Source organism: Herpailurus yagouaroundi, unplaced genomic scaffold (genome assembly GCF_014898765.1).
Source record: "Herpailurus yagouaroundi ecotype Mexico unplaced genomic scaffold, PumYag 403, whole genome shotgun sequence".
NCBI classification, from domain to species: domain Eukaryota; kingdom Metazoa; phylum Chordata; class Mammalia; order Carnivora; family Felidae; genus Herpailurus; species Herpailurus yagouaroundi.
The window spans coordinates 1,587,387-1,602,948 of NW_024412620.1; the positions used below are offsets into that span (position 1 = coordinate 1,587,387).

At 38.1% G+C, this 15,562-nt stretch overlaps 1 protein-coding gene across 1 annotated transcript in view; it reads right to left on the bottom strand.

Moving 5' to 3' along the window:
* Positions 1–9,058: 9,058 nt before the first annotated feature.
* CFHR5 (complement factor H related 5) overlaps positions 9,059–15,562 on the bottom strand; it is a 31,909-nt gene continuing 25,405 nt past the window's right edge. The window contains exons 8-10 of the mRNA XM_040463531.1: positions 13,446–13,628; positions 10,747–10,929; positions 9,059–9,422 (exon numbers count right to left, since the gene is read on the bottom strand). Coding sequence (XP_040319465.1) covers positions 9,226–9,422; positions 10,747–10,929; positions 13,446–13,628 — 563 coding nt within the window. The 3' untranslated portion in view covers positions 9,059–9,225. The remainder of the gene's footprint in view (positions 9,423–10,746; positions 10,930–13,445; positions 13,629–15,562) is intronic.

Below are 15,562 nucleotides of genomic sequence, written 5' to 3' on the forward strand. Positions count from 1 at the left end.
AGCATTTACATTTAAAGTAATTATTGATAGGTATTGGGGCACCTGGGTGGCTCAGTTGGTTGAGTGTCTGACTTCAGCTCAAGTCATGACCTCACAGCTCTTGAGTTCAAGCCCTGCATCCAGCTCTGTGCTGACAACTCAGAGCTTAGAGCCTGCTTCAGATTCTGTGTCTCCCTCTCTCTGCCCCTCTACTGGTCATGCTATGTCTCTCTCAAAAATAAATAAACATCAATAAAGTAAATATTGATAGGTATGTACTTATTTTCATTTTCTTAACTATTTTCTGGTTGCCTTTGTAGTTCTCTGTTCTTTTCTTCTTCTCCTTCCACTTCCCCTTGCCCCTTCCACTCCTCCTCCTCCTCCTCCTCCTCCTCCTTCTCCTCCTCTTCTTCCTCTTCCTCCCCCTCTTCCTTCCCCCCTTCTGTTTGTTTGTTTGTTTGTTTCTTTCTTTCTTTCTTTCTTTCTTTCTTTCTTTCCTTCTTTCTTTTTTTCTTTCTTTTTTCTCTTTTTCCTCATGAGTGATGACTTTCTGTGTTGTTATCTTTGACTTTATTTGTCTTTATATTTTGTGTATCTATTAGAGGTTTGGGGTTTGTGTTGGCCATGAGGGTCAAATATATGATCCTAGGTATGTAACAGTCTGTTACATACTTATATACTGTTAAGTTGATAGTTTAGTTTGAACTCATTCTAAAAGAACTTCTTTTTTACTCTCTCCTCCATGTTTTATATAAGTGTAGTTATATTTTATATAATTTTAAAGTAATTTTCTTACCTCTGATTATGGCCTTTACGTTTGCACTTAAGGAAGTCCTTTTAACATTTCTGGTAGAAAAAGTTTAGTGGCGATTAAATCCTTTCACTTTGGTTTCTCTGGGAAGCTCTGTTTCTCCTTCAATTCTGAGTGATAGCCTTGCTGGGTATCATATTCTTGGTTGTAATTTTTCCCTTTCACCTCTTTGACTATATCATGCCTCTCCTTTCTGACCTACAAAGGTTTTCTGGTAAAAAATCGTCTGATATCTTATGGGGGTGATTTTTTGCTTCTATTTCTCTGTTTTCAAAATTATCTTTTTATTGTTAACCTGTGACATTTTAATTATTATGTGTTGTGGTGTGGACCTCCTTGGGTTCATCTTGTTTTGAATTATCTGTGCCCCCTAAACCTGGATGTCTGTTTCCTTCCCCAGGTTAGGAAAGTTTTCAGCTAGTATTTCTTCAAATGAATTTTCTGCCTCCCTTACTCTCCTTCTTCTCTTTCTGGGACTCCTGCAACACAAATGTTTGTTCACTTGATGTTGTCCAAGAGATCCTTTAACATAACCCCATTTTCTGAAATTCTTTTCTTTTTGTTATTCAGATTGAGTGCTTTCTATTACCCTGTCTTCTAGATTGTTGATACGTTCTTCTGCATTTGCTCCTCTACTATTGATTCTCTCCAGTGTGTTTTTCATTTCAATTGTTGCATTTTTCAATTCTGATTAATTCTTTTTTACCTCTCTGCTGAAGGCCTCACTAAGATCTTGCAGTCTTTTCTCCAGGCTGGTGAGCATCTTTACAATCATTATTTTAAAATCCTTGTCAGGCATACTGCTTATCTCTGTTTTGCTTAGTTCTTTTTCCAGGTTTTTGTCTTGTTCTTTTGTTGGGAGCATATTCCTCTATTTCTCCATTTTACCTGACTTTCTGTTTTTGAATCTATGAATTAGATGGAACAGCTACTTCTCCTAAACTTGAAGGAATGGTCTTGTGTATGGTACTCCCCCATGCAGACTGTGTGTTTGGTGACTTTGCTGGTTGGTTGGAGCTGTGTCTGGTGTGGGCTGGGGATTCTGGGGCACTCTGTGCTGAGACTTCCTTGGTGCGATGGCCTGAGCTGAAGTGTATGTGGGCCTGGGTGGTCCTGGGGCTCTTTGAGCACAGGGAACCCTGGTAGGACATAAAGCTGAAGTGGGCATGGGCCAGGGTGGTCCTTGGATTCTCAGCACAGAGAGTACCCTTGTAGGATAGCTGAAGCTGAACTGGGTACAAACTGGGGTATTCTGGGGCTCACCATGCATAGGGCACCCTGGCAAAGTGGCTAGAGCCGAGGCAGGGCATGGGCCAGGGAATCTGGGGCAATCCACATGAAAGGCATCCAATGGGATACCTGGAGTTGAGTTGGGTCATGGGATAGGCAATCCTGAGGTGCCCCATGCTGGGGGCATCCTGGCTATAGCTAAAGTGGGCATGGGCTGAGGTATTCCTGGGGCTTTCTACTCAGAGGGCACATGCAGAGGACAGCTGAAACTGAAGTGCATGCAAGCTGGGGTGACAAGGGTACTCAGTACAGGGATCATCCTGGAAGGGCAGTTGAAGCCAAAGCAGGGTACAGGTTGGGGTTCCAAGGTGCTCCAAACAGGATGCAACCAAGGCAAGCACAGGCTGGGGTGTTCCTGGGTGGTCTGTGCAAGGAGTACCTTGGCAGGGTGGCTAGAGCCAAAGCGGGCATGAGCCAGGAGGTACAGCAGTGCTCGGCACTGAGGGGTGCCTTTGCAAGCCATCTGGACCCAAAGTGATGTGGGCCTGGAGTGTTCTGGGATGCTTTGTATCTGTGTCATTTTGGTGTGATGGCTAGAGCTGTAGTGAGCTCTGACCGGGGGGTGTCCCGATGTGTGCCTTGCGGGGCTGCTTTGGTAGGATGGCTAGGGCCAGTGTAGGCTAAGAGCCAGGGGCTCACTGAGACAGTAGGTTTGCTGTGGTGCTTGGATCTTACCTCAACCATGATGGCAAGGTGGACAGGGAACACAGACTGTAGCACTGGGCAGCTCCTCCTGTACAGAGAGAGTTCCAGTAGCTCCCCTGCCATTTGGTGGATTTCTAGGGCTAGTTCCCTTACGTTCTACTTGCTATTTGAAACCAAGGATTTTTTTCCTATGTACCAGAGTGTCTGGGCCTGGGGTGCATCCCCCCAGTTCTCCTTCAGGAGGAATTGCTCTCTCAGTAGGTAGTGATTTCGTGTGGAGAAGATGCGTTCAGGCTCTTCCAACATCAGATCAGACCAGAACTCCAAACTTTGTTTTATTAACATAATTTTACCGTTATTATGAGTAGTACCTTTTCTTTTCACACATTCAGAGCTCTATCCTAGTCAAAGAATGTAATAAGTTTCTAATCACTATTTAAACCGTTCAACTACATACATCTTTAAGTGTACCTGTTTATGTTGCCAGCGACATTATTTTAGTTCAAAATTGTGGAAGTCCCTACTCTATCATATTCTTAGTTTTCAATGTACACAAACACACAAAAAGAAAGCAAAGAGGCTGGAATGTTAAGACCTGGTAATGAGACTGTCATGTGACATGCCCAGTAATTTTGTCAAGGGTGCAAAGCCTTAATCCAAACGAGAGTGGAGGGTATTAGGCAGACAAAAATAAAATAGAATGGGATTATTTAGCAGTGGTAAAACATAATGATCATGAATTTTGAGAGATACCCATCTGCCTATTTAGTTTTCTCCACAACGCTTGGCTGCTTAAGTACTGGGATAGAGAAGACTGATGGATAAGTTTCTTCATTATGGAAATTTGTTAGACTAGTCCTTCAAAAGAAGAGAGAGGCAAGAGATTTGAGGTTGGTTGCAAAAGAGTTTGGGCATAATAAGACTTTTAAAGGGAGGTATGAAGAAAGGAAGTAAATACTGGAGGGCATTTTAAGATAGGGGGAAAACGGGGCAGCTGAGTGGCTCAGTCAGGTAAGTGTTCGACTTCGGCTCAGGTCATAATCTCATGGTTCATGAGTTTGAGCCCTGCTTCAGGCTCTGTGCTGACAGCTCAGAGCCTGGAGCCTGCTTTGGATTCTGTGTCTCCCCCTCTCTTTGTCCCTGCCCCCCACTCGCACTTGGTCTGTCTCTCTCTCTCTCTCTCACTCACTCAAAAATAAACATTAAAAAATATTGTTTATTGGGGCGCCTGGGTGGCGCAGTCGGTTAAGCGTCCGACTTCAGCCAGGTCACGATCTCGCGGTCCGTGAGTCCGAGCCCCGCGTCAGGCTCTGGGCAGATGGCTCAGAGCCTGGAGCCTGTTTCCGATTCTGTGTCTCCCTCTCTCTCTGCCCCTCCCCCGTTCATGCTCTGTCTCTCTCTGTCCCAAAAATAAATAAACGTTGAAAAAAAAATATTGTTTATAATAAAAAATTTTTTTAAAGATGGGGGAAGTATTAGTTCATTAAGTTTAGAAATGTCAAGAAGGCTTTTCAGGTTAGAAGAGTTTTGCTCACTCCCAGAGGGAAGTCTAGTTAAGAAAACTACTTAGACTTAATTTAGTTGTATAGCACTTCTTTGTTCTTTGACATTATTTTTCAAGTAGAATGCACTTCAAGTGAGAAGAACCTACAGTTAGTAATAGAATAGGGGGGTTTGGAGACACCTGAGACGAGCTTCTGATTTGCAAGAGTAGCTCATGTTTTCTTTCTCAAACCAGGTGACTGAAGGTCGGTTATGAGGAAAAAACCCTGAGAAGGAAGAGAATATACCTAAGAATTCATGTCAGATGCACACCTATTTCTTCTTTTTTTTAATGTTTATTTTTGAAGGAGAGAGAGAGTGTGTGAGCAGGGGAGGGGCAGAGAGAAAGGGAGGCACAGAATCCGAAGCAGGCTCCAGGCTCTGAGCTGTCAGCACAGAGCCCGATGTGGGGCTCGAACCCACAACAGTGAGATCATGACCTGAGGTGAAGTCAGGCGCCCAGTTGACTGAGCCACCCAGGCTCCCAGATACACACCTATTTCTGATAGTGTAGGTCTCCTGGCAATGACTTTTCCTAGTTAATTATTTTCATTTTCTTTTGTTCTAAAAATGTGCCAATTTTGCTTTTCTTCTTGAAGGAATTTTTCACTAGACATAATATTTTGAGTTCAGAATGTTTGATTTTAGTACTGAAAAACTGTTTTCCATTATCTTCCAGCCTCCATATCTGCCAAAAAGAAACAGCCTTCATTGAAATTATTTTTCCCCTATATGTAATGCATCATTAGTTAATGGTTGTTTTCAAGAGTCTCTCATTATGGTTAGTTTTTGGTAGTTTGTATGTAATATATTTTCTTTTTATTTTTCTTGCACTGACTTTATTAATTTTTTAGATCCCATACAGTTATACCAGTCATCTAATTTGAGGAACTGATGATCTGGCTTCTTCAAATATTTCTTCTTACATATTCCTTCTTTCTCCATTCCTTATTAGCCTCCATTTACACATTTCATTTTTCTATTGTCCAACCAACCGTTCCCACACTCAGTTTATAATTATTTTTCTTTTTTCTTTAGATTGGATTATTTCCATTATTTCCATTATGTCCATCTATTTTTAGGCTCACTCTCTTTTGTCAATTCCATCTATTTTAAGTCTCCTGCATGAAGTTTTTCTTCAGATGTTGAATTATAAGTTCTAGAATTTCTTTCTCTTTTATAGTTTCTATTTTTCCACTAATGTGTTATGTTTTTACTCATCAAGAGCATATTTTTTTTATTATTTCCTTTAGAATAGCTATAATTCTGGTTTAAAATACTTCTCTATTCCAATATCTGGATCATCTTATAGTCAATATCAGTTACCTGTCTTTTCCCTTGAGAATGGGTTTAGCTCACATTCTTCTAGTTATTTGTATATCACATAATTTACTCATCTGACAACTGTCTATAAAGGAATGCTTTCTGGAATTGCCAGTCTTATACTCTTTTTGTATTTTTTTTTAATTTCTTCACATCTTGGAGGAGAGGAGTAAGCTAAGAATAGCACATCTTATCAAGTACTATACTGCCACTCAAGCAACTTCCTTAGAATTATGTGCCACAAAATAGTTTGAAAAAGAAATTCTCAGGGGCGCCTGGGTGGCGCAGTCGGTTGAGCGTCCGACTTCAGCCAGGTCACGATCTCGCGGTCCGGGAGTTCGAGTCCCGCGTCAGGCTCTGGGCTGATGGCTCGGAGCCTGGAGCCTGTTTCCGATTCTGTGTCTCCCTCTCTCTCTGCCCCTCCCCCATTCATGCTCTGTCTCTCTCTGTCCCAAAAATAAATAAAAACGTAGAAAAAAAAATTAAAAAAAAGAAAGAAAAGAAAAAGAAATTCTCAGAAACTGAGAAAGAATATCTAAGTTTAAAATACTGCTATGTATTGTGCTCTAAATAAAATATTTTTATAAAGATTTTTATTTTTATTCTTGCGAGAGACAACACAAGCAGGGAAGAGGCCGAGAGAGAGGGCGGGGTGGGGGGACAGAAGATCCAAAGCGGGTTCTTCACTAACAGCAGCAAGCCCAATGCAGGGCTCAAACCCATGAATCAATCACAAGATCATGACCAGAGCCAAAGTTGGAATCTCAACCAACTGAGCCACCCACGTGCCCCCAAGTAAAATATTGTGTATGTATTTTATCATTCTAAACATTTTAAGTTAGCAGTTTCCTTTTAAGATTTCCTCCTCAAACTGGAAGAGGAAAAATAAAACTTCTGCCTGCCTTTCTCCTATCCAAGAGGTCAGCTGTTTTAATAGATAACCACTGTGGGTTACAAGTTTTTACTTTTTTATTCAACCCCATCAGTCTTTTAGTATAAATTCACTATAGGGGTGCCTGGTTGACTTCATTGGTTGGGCATCTGACTTTGTCTCCGGTCATGATCTTGAGGTTGGTGAGTTCCAGCCCCAGGTTGGTCTCTGTGCTGACAGCTCAGAACCTGGAGCCTGCTTCCAGTTCTGTGTCTCCCTCTTTCTCTGCCCCTTTACTACTTGCACTCTGTTTTTCTCTCTCTCAAAAATAAATAAACATTAAAAAACATAAATAAATAAATAAATAAATAAATAAATTCATTATAAATTCTGATATGGTCTTAATTTTTTATTTTTTAATTACCAATGTTTGTCCTGATTTTGAAATGTTGGCCACAGTTTTTAGAACACTTTATTGAGATATAATTCACACATCATACAATTCACCCATTTAAAATGTATATTCAATGTTTTGTTGTATAATCACAGAGTTGTACACTCATCACCACAATCAATTTTAGAACATTGTCACTGTTAACTATCAGCCCCTGCCTCCCTACTCCAGCCCTAAGCAACCATCGATCTACCTTCTGTCCCCTCTACACCTGTCTATTCTGGACATACCCTACAAATGGAATCATATAATATGTCGTCTTTGTGACTGGCTTTTCTCACTTAACATAAAGATTCTGAGGTTCATCCATGCTGTAGCATTTGATAGCACTTTATTCCTTTGTTATAACCAAATAATAGTATGTAAGATGCATGTTTTGTGTATAGTGACAAGCATCTGGGTTGTTTCTATTTGGGGGCTATTATGAATAATTCTGCTAAGGCATTCATGTTACAGTGCTTGTGTGATATATGTTTGTCTTTCTTTTGGGATATATCTAGGAGTAGACTACTGAGTCTATGATAACTCTATTTCAACCTTTCAAAGAACTTCCAAATTATTTTCCAAATTGGGCGTAACACTTTACATTCCCATCAGTAGTGTATATGTGTTCTAATTTGTCCACATTCTTAACAATAGTTGTTACCACCTGACTGATTATAGCCATCCTAGTGGGTGGGAAGTACTATCTCATGGAGATTTTGATTTAGTTACTTAATGATTGATGGTGTTAGGTATCTTTTCATGTGTTTTTTGGCCATTCGTACATCTTTTTTGGAGAAATGTCTGTTTAGATCTTTTGCTCATTTTAAAATCAGGTTGTCTTTCTATTTTCACTCGTAAGAGTTCTTCAATTCTGGATACGAGTCCCTTATCAGATACATAATTTGCAGCTATTTTTTCTGATTATATCTGCATGCTTTCATTTTCTTATTAGCATTGTTTAAAGAATGAGGGTTTTTAGTCTTGATAAAGTCCAATTTCTCTATTTCTTGATTGTTTGTTTTGATGTCTTATCTAAAAATCTATTGCTATATCTCTAGTCATGAAGATTTTAAGAAATTGTTGTCACCATTTTCATAGATACTTACAAAAAACTTGCTGGCCAAAAAAATGTTTTAACTATATTATGCTACCTAAAATACAGGAACATGCAAAGGACATTTCTAAAAGTTCCTGTTCATTATTTCCCCAAACTATGGTACATCAAAAAATAATGGAGCTTTGGTATGAAGTCAGCCTCCTGGCCCACAGCACAGAGTCATTATACTCTCAATCTTCTACTTTCTTGGTCTCTAATCACAGTTCTTGATAACTCTCATCTAACTGTAAAAGTAATATAATTCAAAATGAAAAATTATAAAATGTAGGAATATAAAAATTTACAAGTATTCTAATTTCTGAAACCACAGACCACATAGAATTATTACAGCCAAACTTTGTGTTTACTCTCAATCTTTTTCAAGTATGTATGCATATCTAGATAATCCTATAGATGCACTATTGTAACCTAAAAATTTTCACTTATAGTTACCTTTTTGTATGCATGTATCACATCTTGACTATAATAGAAGTTCTGCACTAGGATTTGTAAAAATTTTAGTGTGGAAGATGGTGCATTTAGTATTTGGTGAGTAATCAGCCTCCCATTAGAGGACTTTTTAATATTTACTAATGCTTGCTACAAGCATAAAAGGTGACAGTTTTTGTATTTAGGAAACTTTTTTTCATGTTTATTTATTTTTTAGAAAGAGGGAGACAGAGAGTGAGCAGGGGAGGGGCAGAGAGAGGGGGAGACACAGAATCCAAAGCAGGCTTCAGGCTCTGAGCTGTCAGCACAGAGCTCCACGCGGGGCTCGAACTTAATGAAATGTGAGATCATGACCTGAGCCAAAGTCGGACGTTTAACGGACTGAGCCACCCAGACACCTTACAGTTTTTATATTTTATGATGTGATAGAAAGATAGAAAGCCTTGAAGTTATCTTATACATTTTAGACAATTAGAAGAGGTTAGATGGGACAAAGTACTGAATTGAGGCACATACTCACTTTCTGTAGGTAATATATGAACAGGAGACCCAGCACTATGATTTGACCCAGGTATAATATGGTCCACCTAATAAGTGAAGTGTTGCTCTTGGTTTATAAATTTGTGAATCTCTGAAAATTCAGAGTTCAAAATAAAACTGAGATAAGCAACACTCAAAAGAATAAATACATTAATTATAGAATTGCCTATATAATGCATACTTACAACATACATATAGCATTACTTTAAAATTTATATTCAGGGAAATTAATGCTTGTTTCATTCACATCTGGGATATTCAACTTCCCCTTCCTGACAGATTGCCCGAAATGACTGTATTGACGTGTTTGCTCTATATGGCCATTTACATTCAAATTCAACAAAATCCCCTGTTTTTACATAAAGTTTTTTGGTGTCTTTTCCTCTTAACTGTACGTTATATTTGTTCATGTTATCTTCAGATATTATACATGCATCTGAAAGAATTAAAAAAATACATCATTAATAATATACCTTTCCCTTTCCAAGAGTAGTGACATTTCTTTTAAGAATATTTTGGAATTAAATAAAATTTATGAAAGGATATTAAAAGCTAATATTTATTGAGTTTTGCCCAGTACTGTTCTTAGTACTTTGCCTTATCTCTAAACACTGTGCATCACTTCCCTGAGCTACATAACAGGAGATGGGGGCTCAGAAAGACTGAGTAATTTCTCCAAGGTCACATAACTGAATGAGTATTTTGAACCAGAATATGGAGCCTGGCAGTTTGACTTCAGAGTCTGTGCTCTCAATTACTGTGCTTTACATGCCTAAAAACCACATGCCATGTAGGATTAAATCAAAATGTTCTGTTAGGGTCAGTGTTATTCACCCTCCTTTCCCAACTCAGGATTCTCTTTTACATTGTTTCCAAAATGTGCATAGTGTGAGCATACGGATGTATTAACATCTTACTAAATATTACAGTAAAAATAAGTTTACTTCTGTCTATCAGATATACGGTGCAGAAAGTGGACTGAAGAAGGCACAACATATATAAAAACCAACTATCTCTTAAAATATTCACTTAGCGTATTCTTGAAGGTAATTATTTATCAATAAGACCAAAAATTCTACTAGCTATTATATTAGCTATTATATTTCTTATTTAGAGCTCCTTTTCCACAAAGTAATTATCAGTGGGTTGTCACTTTTATGTAACATTGATTTCTGTAGGAAAGCAGTATTACCTTCCCCCCCCCATGATCAGAGTCCCCTCATTCATTTTTAAATTTAGCATTTTGAGAGGTAACATTCCCCTGAGTAAATAGCACGCCCAGCAGTACTAAGCATCATGTTCTCTATAGCCCATCATCTCTGATATAGGAATTGCTCAGAGTTTTAAAAATAAGCACATGGTTAAATTTGAGGAGCCATCCTAGGCAGTGGTGACCATAAGGAACTTCTTTTCGTACCTAGATTTGTCCATTCCCAGGATTCTAAGGTACATTAGCAAGTATTTTCCTGATGACATACAATAGACAGTCCTTTTACTGTTAGAGTGAGGTTGATATTTTTTCTCCCTGACTTTTTTGTAGACAGGAGAGGCCACCATAGCCTCAGGCTTAAATACATGAAATTTGGAACCAGATTGCTGTGCCTGATTCCTAGCTCCACCAAATACTCGCTAAGTGGCTTGAATCCATGTCAGATAGGTTTTCAGCTGAACTGAAGTAAAAATCATCCTATGAAATTAGTCCATGAAAGCTTTACTATGAATATCAAATCTCAGACTCTAGGAGAATATGACAAACTCACCTATGCATTTTGGTGGTTCTGACCACTGTCCATTTCTGCACGTTACATCTATGGAGCCCCGAAGTTCATAGAAAGACTGGCAATGGTACTGGACTTTTGATCCTGGAGGATATACTGTTAATGGGAATGAGGTGATATCTCCATTGCTAATAGGTGGAGGGGAACCACAATATTGTGTAGACTCTGGAAAATAACATTTATGTGTTGAGAGAAAACCGATATGTAGTTTAAGTAAATTAGTATAAATAAATTTCTTTATATTATATGTTCGATGTTTAATATGATGTCTGCGAGCTCAAATAACTCATTATATAATTTTTACAATATAACCTGATAACCAAAAATTATAGTGCTTCCCTTCACCCATAAGTCAAATACACTTAAGTATTGAGTACATATATCTTATAAGAGCACGTATTATAAGGGCACCCATAAGTCAAATAAACTTAGGTATTGAGTACATATGTATTATAAGGGCATGCAACTAGGAATAGTTTTTATTTAACGTGTGATGAACAGATAAGTAAATCTTATCTGGTCTACTGTCCACCTCCTTCATAATTTTTTTTTATTTAAAGAGGAAATATAAAAATAAATAACTCCCTTCCCATTTCTATTCTCTGGGACAACTGTTACTTTCTGCAAGTAGCATGTACCTGTGAAATGAATTATTGACATACTGCCTTCCATTTATTTTCCAATTCCAAATAATAGCATAGGCATCTTTCTCTGTCAATAAAAATTTCAACTTCATGTTAAGAATGGCTAGGATACATTCTATTGTACTGATTTATCTTCCTACATATCACCAAGGATATAGATATGAAATGGCCAAATAAATAATCTTATCCTGAATAACTTCTTCTACTTATTGTTTCATTGAGTGACTCTTCCTGTATTTTTCTCGGACGAACTCTTTCATGTGGGCACTAGATTCTTTCTCCATTAAACTCAGCAAAGACCATGAATCATCCCTTTTGGCTGTATTAACAATTTGTCCTTCTCTACCAAATCATTCATTGACATACAAACGTGTTGAAAATGTCACGATGTAAGGTAAAATTTCCCTTTATCCACACCCCATATCCAACTACTGCCTCATTTCTCTCGTCCCTTTAGAGCAAACCTACTTGTTTCCTATCATCCCTGATCTTATTTTATCAGCCCACATTCTCTCTAGAACACACTGCAATTAGGTATTTCCCAGTGCTGAAATACCTCTAAGCAGAGCTACCAATAACTTTAGGTACCTAAATCCATTGTTCAATTATCAGTCATCTCGTCCAGTCCTAAGTAGTCTTTGATATGCTTGCCCACCTTTTGAATGACATTGTGTAACATGTCCTTCTGAAGTATGTCCTTGATATTGCTTCTGGGATACCAGCTCTGATAATGTGATTTATGATAAATATTTGGTATTATTCCCCATTCCTGGCACAGAGATCCTAAAACTCTTGGAATTTCACAAATTATGAGAGAAGTAAATGTGTCTTCTGTTATGTTCGTGAGATGACTTTTATAAGACCCATAGGTAACCAGAGGATAACCTGGTTGCCAGGAGGGCTAACCATGTGATGAGGGGGTTGGAACTTTCATTCCCATCCTGATCTACGGGGGAAGAGATAAGGGCTGGAGGTTGAATCAATCACCAATGGCTAATGGCTTAATCAATCATGCCTATGTGATGAAGCCTCCATAAAACCCCAAAAGGATGAGGTTCTGAGAGTTTCTGGGTTGGTAAATACATGGAGATGTGGGAAAAGTGGTGGCTGGAAAGGGCATGGAAGTTTTGTGCCCTTTCCCTATACCTTGTCCTATACATCTGTTCCGTCTGGCTGTTCCTGAGTTATATACTTTTTTAATAAACCCATAATCTAGTAAGTAAATGTTTCTCTGAGTTCTGCAAACTGCTCTAGCAAATTAATCAAACACAAGGAGGGGCGTTGTGGGAACCTCCAAGCTATAGCCAGTCAGTCAGAAACACACAGATGGCAACCTAGATGTGCGACTGGCATCTGAAGTGGATACAAGAACCAGTCTTCTAAGACTGAGTTCTTAACCTGTAGAAATCTGATGCTATCCCTGCATAGTGTCAGAATTGAGTTGAATTGTAGGACACCTAGCAGGTGTCTAAGAGTTGCTTGTTGGATGTGGGGGAACCCCGCCTCCCCCAACACACACAATGTAATTGTGTCCTAGAATCATTTTATCAGCCTTCCCTAGTTTTTCTGGGTACTATCTGGCTACTCCTCATTTCCCAGATCTCTAATAATGGAGAGTCTCCAAGGCTGTCCCTTCGACCTCCTCTCTTTGTTAGCCATTTGAACTCTCCATGTGATCCCATCCAGTCCTGTAGCTTTAGATATCATCTATAGACTAGCAGTTACCAAGTTTACATCCTAGCTCTCTGACCACTCCCAATTGCCCATTCTATATCTTAAGCTGCATACCAAGTAAATACACTTAATAAAAGTGGATATCCAGTAAAGACCTCAAGCTTCTTTCTTATATGGTCACTGTTGTAAATACCTCATAAAGAAACAGTTTTTAAAAGTGACAGAATTAACTAGATGACAATTTAATGCTTCAAAATACGGTGCAACACATAAATCATAAATTCTTTTTCCTTTTCTTTAGATAAAGCAAAGAAGATTAGTAAATACTTTTTAAATAACATTATTTAGAAATAAACTACTAACCAATACACTGTGGTAATGACTGCCATTTTCCACTTTTACACACAATTTCTCTTGCTCCGTGGAGTAGATAATTTTCTTTGCAAAGAATAGCTACTTTTTCTCCATCCTGATAATTCACTGTGGTTAGCATATCCTGAGCATTAGGTATCTGAGGTGGAGGTGGGCAGAGTTGTGTCTCTTTTCCTAAAAAATATTGGAATTAACTTATTTGATTAATAAAATCTAAAGAAAACAGCTCAACAAGATAATATTTCAGTATATTTCAGTATAACAATTGTGTGTGTATGTATATTTTTATGTATATACATGATGCTATAGTGACAAATGTACTTTATGTTAACATAGTTTAAGGTTTAACAAGCACTTTTGGGGTACAACCATCAGATTAAAATTTCTCTGGTGTTCCTTCTATTTCCTATTCATTATTCTGTCTCTTGTACAAATTAACCCTTTTAGTTTTTTCTAGCTAATTTATATGATTCAAATAAGTTATGTACATGTTATTCAAACAAGTGAACACAAAAAAATTAAATTGGTAATAGTAATGAGAGAACCAATTAAGACTTCCCTTAATAACCTAACCCTTGATCTCAATAAAAGCTTTCGTGATTTGCCTTTTGTTCTAAACATGACAATGACTGGTGATCAATGTAATTAGAATGCTTCTGTTTGAGTAGAAGTTAACTTACTTTTGGTTGCTTGGTTTGTTCTAAGGGATAAATTTTAAATGGCCAATTTGGATGTCAAAATATCATTAACTGAGCCACAGTCCCACCTCCTGACCTGGAGTCATACAGTGTTCTCCTTCAGTTCATTCCCCACCCCCCACCCCAGGACAGAAGCTGCTAAAGTGGTACTTCCCTTCAAAATTATTACAAAGAAATTAATACATATTTTTTATCTCCTACTATACTACTTTCTTTTATTTATTTATTTATTTATTTATTTTTTCAACGTTTATTTATTTTGGGGACAGAGAGAGACAGAGCATGAACGGGGGAGGGGCAGAGAGAGAGGGAGACACAGAATCGGAAACAGGCTCCAGGCTCTGAGCCATCAGCCCCGAGTCTGACGCGGGGCTCGAACTCCCGGACCGTGAGATCGTGACCTGGCTGAAGTCGGACGCTTAACCGACTGCGCCACCCAGGCGCCCCTATACTACTTTCTTTTAAAACCAATATAGAAGAGTGAGCTTATCTCTCCTGGTTTCACTACATTTAAAAATATACTAATAATTTGTAGTAAACATTTCCAAAATTATGTGAATAGAACCTCAGATCAGTATAATTTCTGCGAAAACACACATGCTACCTGGAACCTGAATTTTACATTGGATTTATTTTTTCAAGGAAAGGAAGGCACATTAGAATTCTATGCTTCAAATCCTGTAAACAAAAGCTATTTCTGTGAAAACCCGGAGGGTTCTCTGAGAGGTGGGACCACTCATGCATATTTCTATGCTCTATAGGACTTGCCCTATTTGTTTATTGGTTGAAGAAATATATGGCATAAAAGAATTTCGTTCCAGTGTCATCATTATTCTAGTCAACCTTTAACAGGGTCAGTCTTTAATTATCTGTTTTGGCTCAACTAACTCTGCAAAAGAAGATAAAGAATAGCCTGATATTACTGTTATTGCACATTTTCTGTTGGTGAAGTCTGGCTCATAGGCCAGAGGACAAGCTATGAAAAGTACATGAAAAGAAGATAAGACACATTCAATAGATAGATGGGGCAGTTTGCTCTGTTACGTAGACGTTTTCCTACTTTGGGTGTCCCATTTCCCCTTTGTTGAAGAATTTTGTAGTGTCATTTATTCATTTCTGTTTAGGTGTGCAAATATTTTTATTTAAATACAAAGTCACAAGGATGAATACTTGTTGAATTTCATCAAGACTCTTGACTGAGCGAGCATCAAGGTGTGTGATGCCAATCTTGGGAATCAGCAACCATGTGCTGTTTACCTCCTAGAAGTCCCAATATAGGGAAATAGGAAGGTTGACATTGTCTGTAATCTCAAACATATAAATAATAATTAAAAAAATGTAAACCAAGTCCCAACTAACCAAGTTAAATATTCAAATATCATTACTATTATATTTTAGGTAAAAATATTA